The sequence below is a fragment of the Leuresthes tenuis genome, unplaced genomic scaffold, assembly GCF_036924035.1.
Source record: "Leuresthes tenuis unplaced genomic scaffold, fLeuTen1.0.hap1 SCAF_2, whole genome shotgun sequence".
NCBI classification, from domain to species: domain Eukaryota; kingdom Metazoa; phylum Chordata; class Actinopteri; order Atheriniformes; family Atherinopsidae; genus Leuresthes; species Leuresthes tenuis.
The window spans coordinates 6,608,580-6,627,986 of NW_027325356.1; the positions used below are offsets into that span (position 1 = coordinate 6,608,580).

General features: G+C 38.2%; 1 protein-coding gene across 2 annotated transcripts in view; it reads right to left on the bottom strand.

Moving 5' to 3' along the window:
• mapk8ip1b (mitogen-activated protein kinase 8 interacting protein 1b) overlaps positions 1–19,407 on the bottom strand; it is a 48,949-nt gene that overhangs the window by 17,802 nt on the left and 11,740 nt on the right. For both annotated transcript variants that reach the window (XM_072379990.1, XM_072379991.1), the window contains exons 2-3: positions 13,880–13,991; positions 4,085–4,342 (exon numbers count right to left, since the gene is read on the bottom strand). In XM_072379990.1, the coding sequence (XP_072236091.1) occupies positions 4,085–4,342; positions 13,880–13,991 (370 nt within the window). The remainder of the gene's footprint in view (positions 1–4,084; positions 4,343–13,879; positions 13,992–19,407) is intronic.

Genomic DNA, 19,407 nt, shown 5'->3' on the forward strand with positions numbered 1-19,407 from the left:
TGTGCCACATTGTAATACAATCATGTGAAAAATAATATACACTTCTAAGGTTTTAAGCATCATGACACAATAAAAAAAAAAACTGGTCCTGGTCCTTACCAGGTCTTAAAATGAAGTAAATACAACCTTAAATCAACAACACATGACATATTACCCGGTTTCTTTATCTTTAAATAAACTAAACCAAAACACAAAAGCAGTGTGTGAATCCTAACTGTCAAACAAGATGATAAATCTAAGTGCCATTTGAGAGTATCTGTCTGTAACCAACACTTTGTGTGACTTAGTGATTCAGTTAGTAAAACTGGAAGAGTGTGTTTTGATCTCCAGCTTTAGATAAGAGAAGATTTTAACAATTTGGAGGAGAACAGGAACTCCTGTGACGACAATGTGCTCCAAATAAGATCAAGTCTCCCTCCTCGCTCGACCCACCACACATGATTCACTTCCCATCCACATGCACCAGACTGAACTGTTGCCGTGGTAACGAGTGATCAGCATGTGGGAAAATATTCCACCATAGTGACAAGCAGATTGTTGCTCAGGGCAGTGACTCAGATATATTTAAATATTCTGTAGTTTGGGTTTGTGTGTGTGTGTGTGTGTGTGTGTGTGTGTGTGTGTGTGTGTGTGTGTGTGTGTGTGTGTGTGTGTGTGTGTGTGTGTGTGTGTGTGTGTGTGTGTGTGTTAATAACCACGATCTGCACGGACATGACTCTGATAACACATGACCTCATATAGACACGTCCCCAGATTTTGGTATAAAAAATGTTGAGTGTTGTTATATCTGATAATAAACTTGGTGGATTAATGTCTTTAAGTGAGAGATGTCTAAAGAGTATGAAACTCAGCCGTGATGGCAGTTCCTTGCTTGTCTAACCTCAGCTCCAACCAATGAACATAGCCAATTTGAATTTTCCTTAAGCAGCAAATATATTAAAAAGGAGGTGAAAGATAAACAAAGAATACAATTCGAAAACCCCTCGAAAGAAGGTAAATCACCCAGCAAATAATAAGTAAAAAGCATGTGTGCAGTTATAAGTTAGCGCCTGTGAAGTATGGACACAATCATTCATGCAACTTAATCTGTTTTATTTGGTCTGAGGAAGAAATTATGAGAACATATTAGACATGTTATTCTTAATTGAAGAATAAACAAATAATTATTTTCCCTCTTTATTCTCAACCCCACTTCTGTTGCTGGAATGCACTGTCCACATTGTCATCCACGTTGTCCTCAGTTCTGAGGTTACATGGAGGAAGATGCATGGGTGTGTAAATGGTCGGGGGCTCTCTTAAGGAGGTTTCAAGCTAATGAAGGTTTATGTTATAATCACTCTTCCCTTTCCAAAAAAGCAGCCATTACAAAAAACAAAAAGTAACGGCTACAGTGACAGTCAGTTATTGGTTCACTCCTGTATTACGCTGTCCTGTACAGTTGTGGATCAAACGATCTTGCTCTAGCCCTGATTAGGGCTGCTTTTATTCAACGAGAGAACTCTTGCTTGCTGCCAGTTGATGCAGAGCTAAGTGTGCATTTTGCATTTTTACAGATCCGCTGACCTGGAAACAGTCCAAGCCAGCGTGCCGTATCCCTCTATCTCTTTCTTTACAGCAGTCATTGTGAGGAAATCTGCCTGGACATCATCAGGAATCATCTCTTTTGAGTTTGTCTGCACTGTCAGCACTGTTTGAATCATTGTAGCTTCTCAATTTTAAATGTACTGGAGAAAATAAGGCACTATAAAAGGTTATCTTTGTGAAACCTTATTCACTTATTTGACTAATCTATCTGTCTGTATCAGGGTACGACAGAAGGAATAGACACAGAGCCGGGGCCCACTAATTTGCCATACACTTGATTCTTTAAAAATGATTTAATTCTTAGCTTCACTATTTTCATCATCTCAGAAAGTAATCAGAGAATATGGACACAAGCCTACCTAAGGAGACAAAAACATCAAACTGAAAAGGAGGCAGGTAAAAATCAAAAAGTTAAGGTGGCCTCTAAAATTCTAGTCTATTGCCTTTTCAATCCAAATATATCACGTTGGACACAGATAAGATCTTCTGAATCTATTAATTTTGCTATCATACTTAATGTACAAAATATATTTTGTACTTCAGTTGATTTAATCTCATTGTCCCATTTTATACCAGTAATTGCTCAGCAGATGTGGTTTGCTTCTTAATGTCTTCACAGTTTGTCTGCAGATATTTATCACAGACATCTTCACACATTTTACGCCAATAATCTGTATCTGGTTTGTTTGTTTCTTCTAGTATTTGCTGGATAAGATGAAAGAACAATAACCTGGATAATAAGAGACAGGAAGACCCAAAAGTAAAAAAAAGAAATGTTTGAATGCTGTCATTACAGTTATACAATATAGTTCTGAAAGCTAAAACAACACACACTAATCGACAAAGGAACACAAGCAAAAACAACAAGCTTATTTATAGCTCATGGAAACCAGACAAAGATCAAAGCACACAAATTTAGCTTCGTTGGTTGATCATACTGACAACCTACATTGTGAGAGAGTGTATGTGCGTCAGAGTGATGGGAAAACTCTTCATCGCATAAATTAATGTCTATGTCACAAAGCAAAAGTACCACTATAAGACCATTTACATTCCAATACAACCTGAAAGTATCAAAGGACAATTCTAGTGCCTTAAAATTATTGAATGTATTCTCTTGAATTAAATCTTCATGCGCTGAGAATTGAATCTCTCAATAAAATTCCCTTAAGGGGTGATGTAAGCAAACTAAGAGTTCAGTTTTAGTTTGACTGTAATCTGACTGAATGGATTCTCTTAATCTAATATTCATAAAGTTTTCACTATTAGAAGGTAAAACAACTACAAGTAATATGAAAGTGATTAAAAAACACAGAATTATCACAGACTATTTTATCTCATGGTTTAAATTACATAGCACATTAATGGCTCGATTCACTCACCACTTACAATTACTGATCTCTGCAACAATGCATATAACTTTTGAGCTAACAAGGTCTAATAAATCCACTTTATATCACCTGCCCAGCAAAAAGGACAAAGTTAGTAAAGTGTGACTGAAAGGGGAACATCCCAGGAGATCCAATCACAATGATAATCGCCTCACTTAGTGGGTAAATGTGACCAAACCTTTGACTCACTGTACCTTTATAGTGGATTTTTAGCCTTTGCATGGTTGTATGAAGCTCTTTGCTCTATATTTTTCATTCACCCATTCAAACGCACTCTCACACACCAATGGTAGAGCTGTTAAGTGCAAGCCTTCCATTGGAAGCAACTGGCGGGGTCATTGTCTTGCTCTAGGAAACTTTGACAGGTTGATGCGCTGGGGATTGAACCCTTGCAGCCCCAGTTGGCGGACAGCCGTTTTAACTGATCTTAGCAAAGCACCTGTGTTAACATAAACAGGATGGCGTTGGAGCCTGAACATCATCAGAGCAAAACTGATCTCTAAAACATTGCATTGATCTTTCATGTTTGTAGACACAAATTTATCCAGAAAGGAGAGAATACTTCAAGGTGTTGTTCTACTAGAACCGACATTTTTCATGCATACCTACTCTACATTGTCTCAATTCCAAGAACCCTTTAAAACACTCCACATTCGGCAGCATGTAACCCCAAGCCTAAACTGAAACTTAAAAATTCACCTCAAATAGCATTTCTGAGACAACATATCCTCCCTCTTGAGACTGGTTCTCACAAAGATTGACAAACTGGACAAACACACACACAGTCACGAGCTTGAGCAGCATCCAAGCACAAACAGAGACGGGCACCAAGGGAGTAGAAAAATGTGTCTTGACAATTGAAGCCCTTGTTCAATCCAGAAAACACATTCTTTCAGAGAACCAATTGTCGTAAATTCAGCAGTCATGTCAAGCAACATGTTCATTCCTATTACCATTTCCAAATGTAATTTTTGCAAGTGAGGAGAAACCCAGACAGATATACTCTTATCCACTGAAGCAATCTTATCAATATTCGGCTATATGCCAGACTATGTGTATATATGTGTGTGTGTGTGTGTGTGTGTAGATAAGGTTAATTCAGGCTCTACCTGCGTGCGTGGCACAATTGGAAAGAGGTTAAGGGTCGTGGGTCTCTTGGGTCGGTAAGTATCCATGGTAACAGGTGCTGCGGAGTCCTTGGTGACTGGCGGGATTGCGATGGCGGACGCCTTCGAGGACTCTTTATCACTGAGGTAACCGTCAGCACCGTCGATAAGGTCCAAATGCAGCATCTCTGCCTGAAGCTGGCTGACTGCTCCCAGTTCCGCCCTCCCCGATGTGCTATTGGTTCCTCGCTTCATACGGCCCTGCAGGGATTGGAGCGAGCACGCCGTCAGTCAAAGCAGGGTAAGAGAAAGCAAGACAGACACAGAGTGTGTGTGTGTGTGTGTGCATGGGATGAGGAGATTGAGCCGGCCAATTAGAAGCAGCTCTGTCTTCAGCAACAACACTGTCACTGCTAACAGTTGGCTGCTTAAAGAAGAGAACAGACAGACTATTTATGGGATTTGCTTCTCTACATGATAGTATTTACCTGGAATAATGAAGTGAGAATTAGAGCTCCCTCTGCTTCTCAGGTTTCATTGTCTTGGCTTTTTAACTCAGTTTCTTTCTGTTGGAGTTCTCGCCTTTCCTGATAATAAAACTGCCTTTACAATATTATTTTATTGCGGAGTCAGATATTTTTCATTCATGTTAACCAGTTTACTTAACCAATCAGTAATGACAGACACGCATCAGGCATGATATTCATTTTTGACGCAGTATCAGCAGCAGGGGTTTGTTGCTAGGAGCAGTAAACCAAATGTTCGTCATGTTAGACTAATTGTAGTAAGTGCGTTTATCTTATCAGTGTGTACTGCCATTTCTGCCCATTTCAGTCCTAAAGATGTTTGTCCTTCTGACTTTGGTGAACTCTAATCTCTTCATTAAAGAAAACTACGGCCACTACGTAGACCAGGGTGTCCATCTGTCAACTCACTATGAGGTAATGGCCTTTTTTGTTTTTCTCTCCTTATGTATTCAGTAAAACATCTTCAGTAGAGAGAAGCAAAATACTTTTCTTCATGCATTAATGGTTGCATAACTGCACGAATCCTACTGACTTTAGCATTCCCTTGGCTTTTACTCTACCAACATTTCATTTCATTTATAACATTTAACACTCTCTAAAACAAACACAATACTAAAAATGCTCTCATCTTTCCCACTTTGGGATCATGTTAATTATTCAACACATTCGCCCAACAAAATGCTAAGAAGTGCAACAATAAATTGCCGAGATATTTTGACAAAAACTCTGCAGAGTTCTTGTTTTTTTTTTTTAAAGTATAGTGATGAGACTCACTTTGATTGTCTTGGACATTTCTGCCCAAAACAAAAGAATCAACAGGCATGAGCATCATGTGAGAGACAGTAGCTCAAAGAGCAAAGAGCTAGTAAAGTCTGCCTCACTTACCATCACTATTCCTGCAGCACACACACCGCCAAATCCTTCTGCCGGCTTTGACATCAACACCAGAGTCACTGGTAAGCCTATTATAGTCTAACTGTCTTTTTACTTCACAAGCTCTGGATAACATTATGGTTACAGAGCACAAATAACATCTGCAATGTGCACAAGTCTTCATAACCACAACTGATGCATACTGTGAAATGAATGAAGAAAACAATGGTTACAGTCACTTGGAATAAGAAGCATATCAATATTACATTTTCTAAAGAACGTTTGAGAACATTAGCCTTCAAAACCATTGATTATTGCATCTGAAACCCATGAAGGCATTAATGTACTTATATATATCCATGGCAATATCAACATATAAACAGTTTATGACAATATAATATGAAATTCATGTATATTTTAAGACATTTTCTTGTACCAGTCCTAATCAAGAAACAGGAGGAGAAAATCCATGATAGTAAATCTATAAGGTAAACAAAAGCAAAGCTTAGTGGTCATCAACATATGTGTGCACAGCTGCAGAAAGTGGGTGAATGGAATGGGGGTTAATCCACTTCTATTGGCTAAGTGTTGCCTTCAAGCCTATTTGTATGCAGTGAGACACTCTTCCCAGATATCCAAGTGTCTTTCTTTATCTAAAGAAAGAAGGAAGCCTGTGTGTATGACAGAAGGAGTTATGAGTTAGGAGGTAAGAGTTATTCGCTCCTGTTACAAACTGGTGTGTTATCTTGCTTTTTTGATGATGATTATGTAAGAAGGTAGGCATTTTTGCATCAGTGCATTAAGCAATATATTTACTATGAAGATAAAATACTTGCATAAATACACTGCCATGATCTTGGGTTTTACTAAATTCAAAATGTCAATCCCCTTTGAGGTCATTTAGCAATTTCTTTACTATTTTTTTAATAATTTTTTCCACCAAACATTCTTGTATTCAACCATCTATCCCTGTCTATCCCATCATCCAACGGTCTACTTAGAATCCATCCATCTTGGCCATTGAATGCATCCATCCATTTTTGGATGCAACGTTCATCCCTGTGTGCACCCTTTCATCCACAAATAAATCCATCTCCATTTCCTTCCTACCTGGTAAACTAGCCATTCACATGGCTAATCATCCAGCTCTCAAAATGTCAATCAGCCATCTATTTGTTCGTTCAACCATCCATCCATCCATCCTGCCCACGCTGTTCATCAAGGGTTCATCCAACCATTAATTTACTATCATTTATGATCCTAGATTCATCTGTCTGTCCATCCATCCATTCATCCATCCATCCATTTGTCTATTAATTTGTCTATCAATCTTGCTTACATCTGTTCATTTATCCGTCTGTCCTGCTCATCTTGTCTATCAGTCATCCATCCATCCATATATCTGTCACATCTAATCATTCCATCCCTAAAACCCTACACCTAAATGTACCCTTATGTAACTAACCTATGTGATGAGCTGAGATTATTCTGTCAATCTTTCTTTGTTCTGCTGTATTTTCAGCTCCGCCACCACAAACTTCGGTCCGTGTTCCAAATCGCAGCCATCCTCCCACCTTTAAGTTTCTCCTTTTGTCTCCCCTCTGCTTCTCTGTTCACCTTTTCACCCATTAAGGAAATCAATACCTGTTAATGCAGTGGCCTCCTCTGTCACACACATAGAAACAAATTATGGCAGGCCCCTTTAAGAGAGCCCTGCCCCCGTTGCTAGGAGACAAGAGGCTCAGTGACGAAGAAGATGTTGCTGCCCTGAAGATGCTGTGACGCTCGAGTCTCTTCCAATCACAGCAGTCTAAACAGGGAAAATGTAGCCAACAGGCCAAAGAGAACACCACAAGAGAAGGTTGAAACTGTGTAAACACTCAAAACCTGCTGCTGAGCTGGAGAGACATGTCTAAAAATATCAATTGTAATAATGTGGTGTAAATTGGTGACGTTATGAAATCTCAATCATATACACAAACAATTTAAAACAAAGTTTTTTGTCCAAAATCGATATCCTCTAAAGTCAGAGTGATGCTAATTCTGGGATTTGCGTGAAAAACATGTTATGTGTTAAACAATAGTTTATTTAAACATGCTGAAAGGCCCAGAACTGCGTTTCCTTTTAAATAGATTTTCTGGCCAGAATGTTTACGGCAGGTCTAAAAATCACAATACCATGATGGAGTGGGATTGAGCGAGTAAAAGCTGACCCCACTCCTAGTTCTCAAACGTCATAAACAGGCCTATTGTGATGCATTAGCCTCAGACCAGCGACTAGCTAGCTAACTGTTCTGCCTTCATCACATAAACAGGCCTTCCAGATGCCAAGACTTGCAAAATTTAGGCTGCCTTAAACTGATGAGGAATAATGAGAATAAGCTAAACTGGATTAATTTTGTGAACAGCGAAGCAAAAAATGCAGTACCATCATGGACCTCACAACACGCCAGCTCATAGGCCAGTCTCGGTGTCACAGCTCTGGGAATCTCATTAATGCTCGGTGGACTGAAGAGCCAAGCTAATCATCTTGTAGTGCAGTTGTTATGGACTGTATTTGTATGTAATGGAGTTTCACACTGTGGATTTACGTTTTGAAGAGCATCATTAGCATGCAAAGAAGAAGCAAGAAACACCGAAAAAAAGATACCCTGATACTAATATCATAATACATGTTGAGAGGACACAACCCAACTGAATGCTAGTGTTGTTCTAAATCTGTTGTGTAAGTGTTGTTTAAAATGAATAAATATATTAATACTTTTTTTTTCAATTTAGCTTTCAGTGACTCTAAGGAAATACCAAATCATACAACTAGGCTTAGCTTTACTGCTAATCAAATCAATCAGTCTCAGTATTATGAGTTTTGGCATTTGTGGAAATTAATAAATGGAAATGACTGAATATCTATAAACAACAGCCTAAATTATTTTGTGATCTAAATAGGACCCTAGATAGAAAGGGCTTCTCCTGTGTCCATATGTGGTGACGAAGCAGCTTCCTCTCCACTGTTACCATGTGTGGAGGAGGTGGCGAGTGCAGTATCTATGGGGGTCGTGTGTATGTGTGTGTGTGTGTGTGTGTGTGTGTGTGTGGGTGGGGGGGGGGGGGGTGTGTGTGCTCAAACACTGCATGTATTTTAAGCTTTGACACGTCCAGTGGGTGAAAGAAACACTGTTGCTATGGAAATAGATCTCCTTTCCTCTAGTCAGCAATGTCATATATGCTTTCAAGAGTTCTACGACACATTTATGACTATGTTTAAATAAAATCTATCATCCCTACGGGCTCAAAGTTTTTAAAACAACATTGCAAAATGTGCATAGTGCATAAGAAATACCTGTTAATTCAATCTTAGGACTCTGTCAGAAAGTTCATAAGCTAATTTTCAGACAACAAATAAAGAAAACAAAGGTTTGCATACAATGATATTTATATATTTCAATTGGATATATTCTGGTTAATGGGTCAAAAACTGTTATAGACCACAGGACTACATGTTGGATAAAATAAGCAGAAAACAGCTTCCAAATGCAAGATGATGATAATACAAAGAAACATTTTAGTTAACATGGAGACAGTGGCTCATTTTCAATCCTTCCCTTAAGTGAAGTGACAACAGAGGACACTCTATAGATAGAATAGAAAGTCTCGATCCTTCTCACATATTAAATCTGTGTGTAGATGCTGTAGTTATATGTGTCTATGCAATCACTTAAATGTAATACTCATTCTCTCTGACCCCACCATAACATGTTCTCGCCAACCTTTCACACTCAACAATTGAATGCTCATTGAATCCATTCACCCATACACACATGTACATGCAAGCACTCTCCTCTCCCTCCCTGCCCCTGAGTGGTTTTGATGATGATGCATGTTGTCATTTCATGTCTCTGAGGAACATCAAATCTCTTTATGTTTTGTCTGGACTAGAGCAGCTACACATTAACCCTTCATGACAACAGCCACTGATTCAATTTGTTTTAGGTTTCTAACCACAAAAACTAATTTTTACCACATCTGAGAAATATCCAATTCAGTTATACTGAAATGAATGTGCCTTGTTTCCAATATATGAAAATATATAACGAGCTTCAACATCAAGTTCATGATTAAATGTATTTATCATTGCACAACCTTTTGTTGCATTGTGATATAAACTTTTTTATGAAAATAGTAAAAGAATAAAAAGAAAACAAGAAAAAAAAGAAGAGTAATCTGGATGAAGAAGCCAGTAAATATGGCCCAAGAGATCATAATGTAGGAGGGGTTTGAAGCTTCCAGGGATGCCCAGACTGTTTTTCTCCTGGAAGGGACATTGACAAGCATGTGGAAGTCGGGTGAAAGGGCTCTAGGTGTGTTCGTGTATGTTTGAACAAATAATAATTGCAAAAATCACTGGATACAATACAACATGACCCTGCTGCTTTGTCATGTGACTGCTGATGGCATCATATAATTCCCTTTGAGGACTTTTTTCTTTTTTTATTGGCATCAGGAGGAATGTAAATTGTATCAACATACACATTATTGAATCTGATGACCCATTGTGTGGTGACCAGATCACTGCAGAGATCAAGGCAAAAAGTCTCCTGTTAACTGTAGCTAAACCTCATCTTTTTCATCTCATCCATTACATTCTCCAATGGACAATGGAATAGCCACAGGTAAAGGCTAACTAAGCTTAACTCTTTTCCTGGCTGTCTTCCTTGTCTTGCAGGGTCAGTTGCTCCACTTGTATTGATATTGAGCTGATATGTCTGGCTGATATGAGGGTATGTTGCATTTAATACAATGCCTGAACTACCTTTTCTGGTGGTGATAAGTGTATCTATTGCTTAAGAAATCATTCTTAGATGAAAAATCTGATAATATGGCAAAATATAGGAAAATATGGAACATTTAGCTTCCGCATTTGCATGCAACACTGTGGCCATATTCTTTAGGTGTTTTAATGAACAATAATTGTTGAATAAGTAAGTGAAGCTCAGAACAGCCAATTCTAGATCTAAAATAGCTAACTCTAGAGTTAGCTAACTCTATATAGCTAACTCTAGAGTTAGCTAACTCTATATAGCTAACTCTAGAGTTAGCTATTTTTGTGAGCTATGAACTAAATTTGCTCACTTCTTTTATTAGAAATTCTAAATAACATTATATCTAAATAACATTTTCCAGCACAAAGAAAGAAGCATAGAAAAGTTTTTCTCACTCTTAAGAAAAAGCAGTGTAGATTTTAGGAAGTGTGCCTTGAATATCAAGTGTTTTTTCTTTTCAATAACCTGGTGGTTGAAATCAAGTTTTGCTTTTGACCACCTTAAGACAATTTTGGAAACATGTTTTGTGACTGAAAAAGTCCACAAGTAGTAGTCCCAGTTGAAAACTAATACTTTCACTATCCTTGAAAAGAAGTTAGACGGCCTAAAAATTGGAGTGACTACAACTTACAGATTCTTTAGAGCTTTAGTTCTGCTTCAGCAGCTCCTTACAAAGGTGTTTGTCATACAAACATCCCCCCAATGAGGCAGGCACAGCACCTGTCTGCACTGTGTGATCCTCTATCCATGTAAATTCATTATTAATACAAGATACATCCTGCAACTCCCCCCAGATGATGAACTCACACATGAGGTCGCCACTGGCTGCTGGTACATAAACTAGGGGCTAATTCCCAGTGCTCTGCATTTCAACTGACTTTTCATACATTTTTAATCATGCATGGCTTCATTCAAACAGTGTACATTGTTAAATAGGAGACTCTAAGGCAGGGAATTATGGCTGGATTTTGACAGAGAAGCAAACTAAGAAGCCAACTAATGAAAGCCCAACCCGAATTTTCATACATAGCCTAAATTTGCATGACAAAACTCAGATGGCAGCTGCACTGGACAGTCTTCATGACTGTATTTTAAAACGTAGTTTCACCCCATTACAAAGCAGATAGTGGTTAACGAAGCTAATGCACAACCGAGATGACATCATCCAATGAGTAACTGCATTAGACGCATTGGTTACCACTCAGGTTGAATGATTTGTTGCAATCTCATTTGCCACCACAGGTAACTGGTTGCTCACTGACCAGTACCAGCTTAATATTGGTCGGATCAGTAGCTGCAGGAATGTAGGCTACAAGTTTATGCCTCTACCGAGAGGCCAATGGCCTTATACTTGGCTCTTTTACAGCGCTATACTTGAGTGGCATCAAAATGTAGTACCAAAGTATGCTTTCTTATTTAGACAGGTTGACAATAATTGTTTGAGAACTGGTACCATGTTAGCATCATGTCTCTGTACCCATGGCTTTCATTACCAGGTGTCTACTGTACTCATCCTCTGCCCATTGTTTACACCCAAAAAACAACAAGAAAACAAGAAAATGAAGATAATCACTGCGGAGAAATACACCACCCCACACCTCTAACGGTCCATAAAATAAAATCAAAAGAATTAACATTTTTATGAGTAGGATTTGATTTCCGGTTTTTCAGTAAGACTTTATAATACACACCGTTGGATCACAGCATCTCTAGAAACACCACAACTGCTCACCCTACTCAGCTGTCACATCTAAAATGTGATGGGCAATGAAACAAGAAGGATACAATTTACAACAAACACACAAGATATGAAAGTTAAACAAACTATTAAAACCAACCAGCAGAGCTTGCTCTTTGCCTGCAAACCACCATTTCAAAAACCCTGAAAGATTCCTCTCGCCACAAATACAAAAGCCAGATGGATAGTTTTGAGACACTTAATAAAAGGTTTGTTTGTCTTATTTTTTTGCCATTCAAGGTCCCTTTTCAGATTCTGGTCTCTGTAAGGTCCCTGTGGATGAGTCATCACTGTTTAAACACATATACACCTCCAGCTGACAATCCTCACGTTTAGTAATCTGAACTATAACTAGCTCTTGAAAAACAAAAAGAGAACTAGCTTCTGAGCTTCAAAATATTCCCAGTCATCTTCAATATCAGTGATATACAACAATCAGGCCTATGCCTCACAAAATGATCAGATAATATTCACACATACATACAAGAGAAAGAGAAAAAAGCCACAGAAAAAAGACCCTCACCCCTCCTGTTGCCTAGGATACTGCAGCAAAGCTGACTGGAGTAGGAGGAGATGACGGTTGCACTGGGAACAGAGCAGGAGAGATCTGACAGAATAATAAATGTACCGCTGCCTATTTTCTCCCACCATACCACTCCACATCTCTCCTTGATAAATGCCTTTCTCACTTACTTCAGTTCTAACAACAACCCAATCATTTCAACACTAACATTGCTGATAGGTGCATATATATATAAAAAAAGGAATTCAACTAACAGTAAACCCCTAAGACTGAATTATTTCATTAGCTGTGACAGAGCACAGCAATAATATGCGCTCACAACAAGATATGGAGCTATTATGGAATATTTCTATGTCTGTCAGGCCTCTCTGTCTCTGGTCCGTTACCTCTGAAGAGAGGACAATAAAGAGAGGAAACTTCCACCCTCCTCACAAAAATGTATGCAATGAGGATTAACCACTACGACTGGAAATAATGTGCGCAACTTACATGGTATTGCAGTAATAGCACAAGAGGACAACAATAATTATAAAATTCAAAAGATGGAGCCCACTGCAGCTGGATAAAACAACTGTTGTGTGCAAGCATATATGACCAGTTTGTGTTCTTGTACTTTTCCTATGGCCAGAGTGTAGATGCTACACTTTGTAGCAACACAACCTGACCTAGTTTCCCAAATGCATGCAAATTGAAGTACTAATTGAAACTATTATCTATAGATGTAGATGTCTTATAGGTTTGTGTTTTTTTTTACAAAATTATATTTTCTTTTGTGCTTGTTTGCAGTTCTTTCAGTTTAAGGACCAACACTCTTTTGTTGGGTTTAGGTTTGCAGTGAATTTCTGCAGTTATATGAATGCAGATGAAAAATCCTCAGCCTTTTCACAAAAGTGATGATGCAGTCACAATCAGGGGCTCGTTTACCTTGTTAGCCAAGACAGTAGTGGAGAAGCTTGCTGCTTCATGTGGTACAGACATGTTAATGTTAAACTTTACATAAGTATGCCACATGATGAAGTGAAAATCACACATATACCTATACTAAAGGGCCACAGCATCTTCACATAACTGAGGAGGGAGAACAGAGACTTTGTAAAAGATAACACAGAGCTGCTATGTGGAGCACTTTGATAACATAAGACCCCAAAACTCAAGATCTATACAATTTTTTTGTGGACTTTAATCAGTTGAATCTAACACTAAAGCTATGGCTGAAGAGCTGTTCCATTTAATACACACTCCATCATTAGTTACAGGGAAAGACTTCCTCGTGTATTTCAGATATGAATAGAGCTAGTCTTTGTGGGGCCATCTTACCTTTATATCTGGGCCATTGCAGTTGAGACTCATTCCGCGTTCATCAGTGATCTCTGTAATCTCAGACAGGTCGTCATCCTCAAACTCATCCAGACTGATGTCATGAGTCAACCTGGTGAAAGGGGAGGATTAGGGTGAGGAGGGGAATGAGAGAGATGATGTGAAAAAAAAGACTGTTAATCCCTCGTCACTTCTCTGTAGCCACATCATAACTCAAAATGTCTTGTTTGCAAAATGATTTGAGTCATTTTTGACAGAATCTGTGTTCTTTGTTTTCTTCTGACATTTGAGTGAGAAAGATTTTTGCTCTTCACGTCAGCAATAAAGCTTTCTTCTTCTTCCTGTTGTATTTTGTTTGCCAATTCTGTTTGTACCTCCTCCTGCTGTGTGTAGACAACATTGTTTCACTGGAATCATTTCCTTCATCCCAAGTAGGATCAAAATTAAAACCAATAGTAAAACATTTCAGGTTTCCTTCCAGAGTTAGTGACAACAAAAAGGCACCCGGCCTAGTACCAGCATGCATGAAGAAACACACCAACAGAAGAAAATAAAGAATCATTGTAGAGTAGAAAGAGAAGGTAGGAAATTTCAATGAGACACAGATGCAGTAAGTAAGATGACAACAGCTATGACAGTTTTACACTCTCACCACTCTAACACAAACAGGTAAAGTTAAATGTGCAACTTTGTAAATGCTGTTACAAATAAATGCATCACAATAAACCGGGCTGCTTTAAAAAGGTGCAGTGGTACTAGAAAATTAAAAACGATGACTAAATCAGTTGCACTAATAATCTGGTACTATGTATACCCACTTCACCGTAGAGCCAATCAGGGCTGAAAATGTTTCTGTTAATAAACCAGCAGAAACATAACTTCAGAGTGGAGTGCAAAGTTTTGTCCAAGCTGAAACAACCCATTTGTTAAAAAGCATCACTATCAAACAAGAGCCCAGGCCATCGACTATCAGTGGGATAAATGCATTGATAAACATTTTATATTACTTTAGATATAAAAGTTATTCTTCTCCAATTACCTCTTCCATCCTAATATTTTTAAGGACAATTTTTTAAAAAAGGAATACGAAAAATGTATATTTAGCAGAGAGGAAATTTAGGTCTCATTGCTGTTGCATTAACAACCTTTAACATCCCTGTGTTGTCAGGCAGTGAGATTCAATTAACTTTCAGTAAACAATGCTTCAATTTTCCTCATCTACAATTACGACTGCATGTTATCTCTTCACCCTGCAGGGTTCTGGGCATAATAGAGCCTGATCAGGGAAATGTTATTAGAAAGAGAAAAGAGAAGATGGCAGAGATCATGAGGAGCACAAGAGAGAGCAATCAAAAAAACCTGCTGAACCTGGAGAGCTGCGATGTCCCTGCTGATGCATGACAGTACTGTCTTTTGTGGCTACAAGAACATTGCAACTTCCTCATCATACAAATTATACGCACAGCTGCGACAGTCTTTGGCCATCACGTGTCAGGGGATGTGTATGGGAGCTAAATAGCCTGAATAAAAGCATCTGTTTCCCTCCATAATGAGGTTAAAAAAGAGATAGTTGAGGATGGCAAAGAGGAAGGAAGAAAGTGAAAGAAAGAAAACCAAATCATCGCCATTTAACTGCTCACATCCAGTGAGCTCCAAACAAATGACCTAATCAGGCTTGAATGGTTTTCTAAAGAAAATTAAATAAAGTACAACTGAGTCAGGGTGTGTGATATCTGAGCAAATTTACAGCATAAGTTTTTTTTTAATGAAAAAAAATCTATTACCCGTTTTTGTAAAGAAATAATGTATCAGGTGTACCAATGTGCTGAGGAGAACAGGATCATTGATAGCTCGTTTTGGACCCTCTTAATAAAAAAAGTCAAAGATTATCATGACAAATTTTTTTAAATGCTTATATCAATCTCTCTTTCAGGTTTAGAATAAGGTGCAGTTTTCTCTTTAGTGACAGATGTCACTGCTAAGCAAGATATACCATTTTATCATTTCTTCTACTAGTAGTAGAAGAAATGATGCACCGGGAGCACAAAGTCATTGCAGAAGTTGTTTTACCAGCTAACTGCAGAGTTCCTCTCCATCTAATTTGTCTAAAGGCTTCAGTAATTTACCACTGTGCCATCTTGGAATTCCTACGCTCCTGCATTGATTGGTTATAGAAGTGACTGGATGGAGCAGGGAAGTGCTGTGCTTTCAACAATGGATCTTTGTGTGACATGGGATCAAGACCAAAGGAACACGAGTTCTATCAATAACACGACTAGTATTAACTAAACCACCTGTGTCACTTTCTGGCCTGGTCTGGTTCAGGTGACGATAACTTTACTTGGTTAAATTGCCTTGATGCACATAAGCACAACAAGTGTACTCTTTGAATGTAGTTATTGGCTGTATATATCCTTTAAGGAGGGTGGTTTCTAGTACAAATAACTATAAGCATGGCTTTTGTTGACTTACATAATTGCTTTACATCTTTGAAAGTTTTTTTTCTCTTTGTCTTAACTACTAGATTGCAAATAGATTTAGAAACACACCAAGCCATCATCTGACATATTGATTAATATTTTACCCACATTATACCTGCCTATTCAAGATTCAAGAAGCTTTAGTTATCCCGAGGGAAATTGCTGTGCAACAGTTATGATACAATAAAATAAAGCTAACATAAAATAACAAATCTGTGCTGATGATCTGTGCAGTGTGCAATTTAGCAGCCTCAATAAATTAAAATACAATATATAAAAACATACAAACAAGTTTTTGGCCCTGATTCTGGTCCTGATTTTTTTTCCATTAACTGCAACAAATGAGGTTGAGTTGATGACTTAAAACAAGTAATTAAATTTTTTTTTAATTAGTGTTACTGCATTTTCTCTCAACATTCAAAAGAGAGCTTAATGCATGACCATTATAGATTATTTTCCCATTACAGAACACATGCTTTAACTATGTGAACTGACATCATTGGACGTTTACAGAAGGAGGAATCTAAAATTTCCAGTTATTCTAATCTAATTCTGTACAGCCTAATCTTTCATTATTCGAGTCAGTATGTCTTCATGTACTTACCCACCAGACATGCCTGCCCTTGAGAAATGACATGTGGATCGCAGCACCATTTGAACTTATTTTTGGCTTGACCGAATTGCAGTTGACGGGCTTTGGTTTCGGGACACTCTTTACAAAACTGAATGCTTAATGATCCATTACAACAATGTAAAAGGAATATATCACTATCACCTAATCTACGAGAACAAGGGAAAGGATAGATGGGAGAAACATCGTCAGTCATAATGAAAGAATGCCAATCAGACACAGAGTGACATATATTTTTGACCCCTTAATTCTAGATTGTAACTGATAACTGGGTCTTCACAAGGACAAAAAATAAGCTACAGCGATGAACAAGAGACAAAATACATCTATGTCGTGACTGTAAATCAGTCCCTAAGACAAGCGCAAATAGAGGCAGCGGACGGTGAAAGGATGGAGAGAGTCATGAGGACAAAATCCATTGGTGGGTGAAGAAAATTAAGTAAAGAAGATAAACCACATGGACCGGACAGTGTGACCCCTTTGCTGCAGTGAATTGTGGGTAAGGTGGATGCAGGCATCAGAAAAAAAAAAAGCAACAGAGTGTATAATACAGAGGAAATTACACTGTCAGACATCAAACAGGCTGCACATTCACATTACTGTTTCAGTGCGAAATGTCTCGTAAAACTAACGTGACTATCCAGTGTTCCTGGGTCAAGGGTATAAATGAAAGTACAAAATAACAGAATCGCCTGCCAGTCTATCACAATAAAATCTCTAAAACGAGATCCATAGATTGTAGATTAACAAAATGTTTTCTGGTGAAATCTATGATATGCATTATTCTTACAAATATAGAAAGCAAATGCCAAATGCATTTAGCATAAGTGCTGGCTCCTCTTTGGACTGCTGGTCTATGGGGGTAGCCAACAGAATGCCAGATATGACGCCAACAGTACCGTCTCCTTGTATGTGCAACTTTATTTCACAGCAGATAATAGAAGTAACACCTTCATTGATTTAATTGAATCTAATTTAACTGGATTCTAATAAATTAGATTACACGAAATGTGTTTAGAACTGAACTCTCTCTGTTAAGTACTCTGGGACTGCTTATATTGTGAGTTGGCACTACATTCTTCAAACTGAAATAAAATGAGCAGAACAATCCCAGAGCAAAAGTTTCAAGCACACAATAGACTGAGAAGAAGGAGAAGGGCGAAGTAACTGGTAATCTGGGTGTAGAAACACTATTTAGAAGTAAAGTAGAGCATACTCATAGGCAAGCAAGGCATTTTGAATGTGGTTATGAAGGAGAGCAGATCATTAAGAACAATATCTAATCCAGAAAACAAAGAATGCTGTTGTCAACATACAAAAGTGATACATTCTCACTTTGGAAGGGAAAATAAAACATACAAAAAGTAAAAATAATCCCAAAAATCTGCAATGACACCAACAGTTAAGGCGCACCAGATCTATAACAAAAAAGTTACAGATGGCAAGAAAAAGTTCAATAACCCAAACATGAAAAACCTGTCACATATATCTCTTAGAAACACTCAGTCCCTGTACACACAAACACAGCATTTTAATAGCTTTAAATTTTTCTATGGGTTAGCACTTACTGACCACGTGCAAACACAGCACTGAAATCGAATTTTGTGGATAATGTCTTTGAAGGAGAAGATTTTCATTGGCTCTGACTGCAACATTTATACGTGGACTGGAACACCAGGGTTTTTGGCTCAGATTGTGTACCCCTATCTCCTTTGTATTATGCCAGAATATGTGTTAATATCCCCTTTATTTACATGGCAAAGGCAGACCTAGCCAAAATGGCATTGGTGCAAATGTTGCACATCGAGGCACAGTCCCTTATTGAGGAACAGAGGCATCAGAACTTGTTATAGAGTACACTTCCACACAAAATAAGACTCCAAAGACACAGAACCCAATTCCAAAGTTGCTGGTTTTGGATCAGACATGGTCGGACTCCGAGTTGGTGGAACCATTTTGAGAACAGGGTTGTTTTTTGGCTGAAGAATGTCGTAATTATTTTCATATGCATCACCTATTAGTCCTGTTAAACTGCATTACTCTGCTATTTTCTGCTCACATCACAGCTCATCACAGCCAAATAAAAACACTAAGCATAGTAGTAGCAGGTGGCACGTTCAATCTGTCGTATTTTATTAAAAAATTAATTTTTTTGTAGGAGCAGCTTTGACAACCACTGCTGATCCCCGTTTTGGCTGTTGTTTGGCTTTGGAATTTCAACGTATAATGCCAATGTCAATAGACAGTCATAAGAAAAACAGGATTTTCCACCCAGGTGCAACTAAACTCCAGCAGAAGAAGGGGTTTAAATAAATAACATTAACAGAGTGCCAGGCTAATCTCAAATGGTGGAAAAAAGAACAGGGAAATGCTAATGGAATGTGACATTTCATATGTGATTAGTCAGATAATGACAA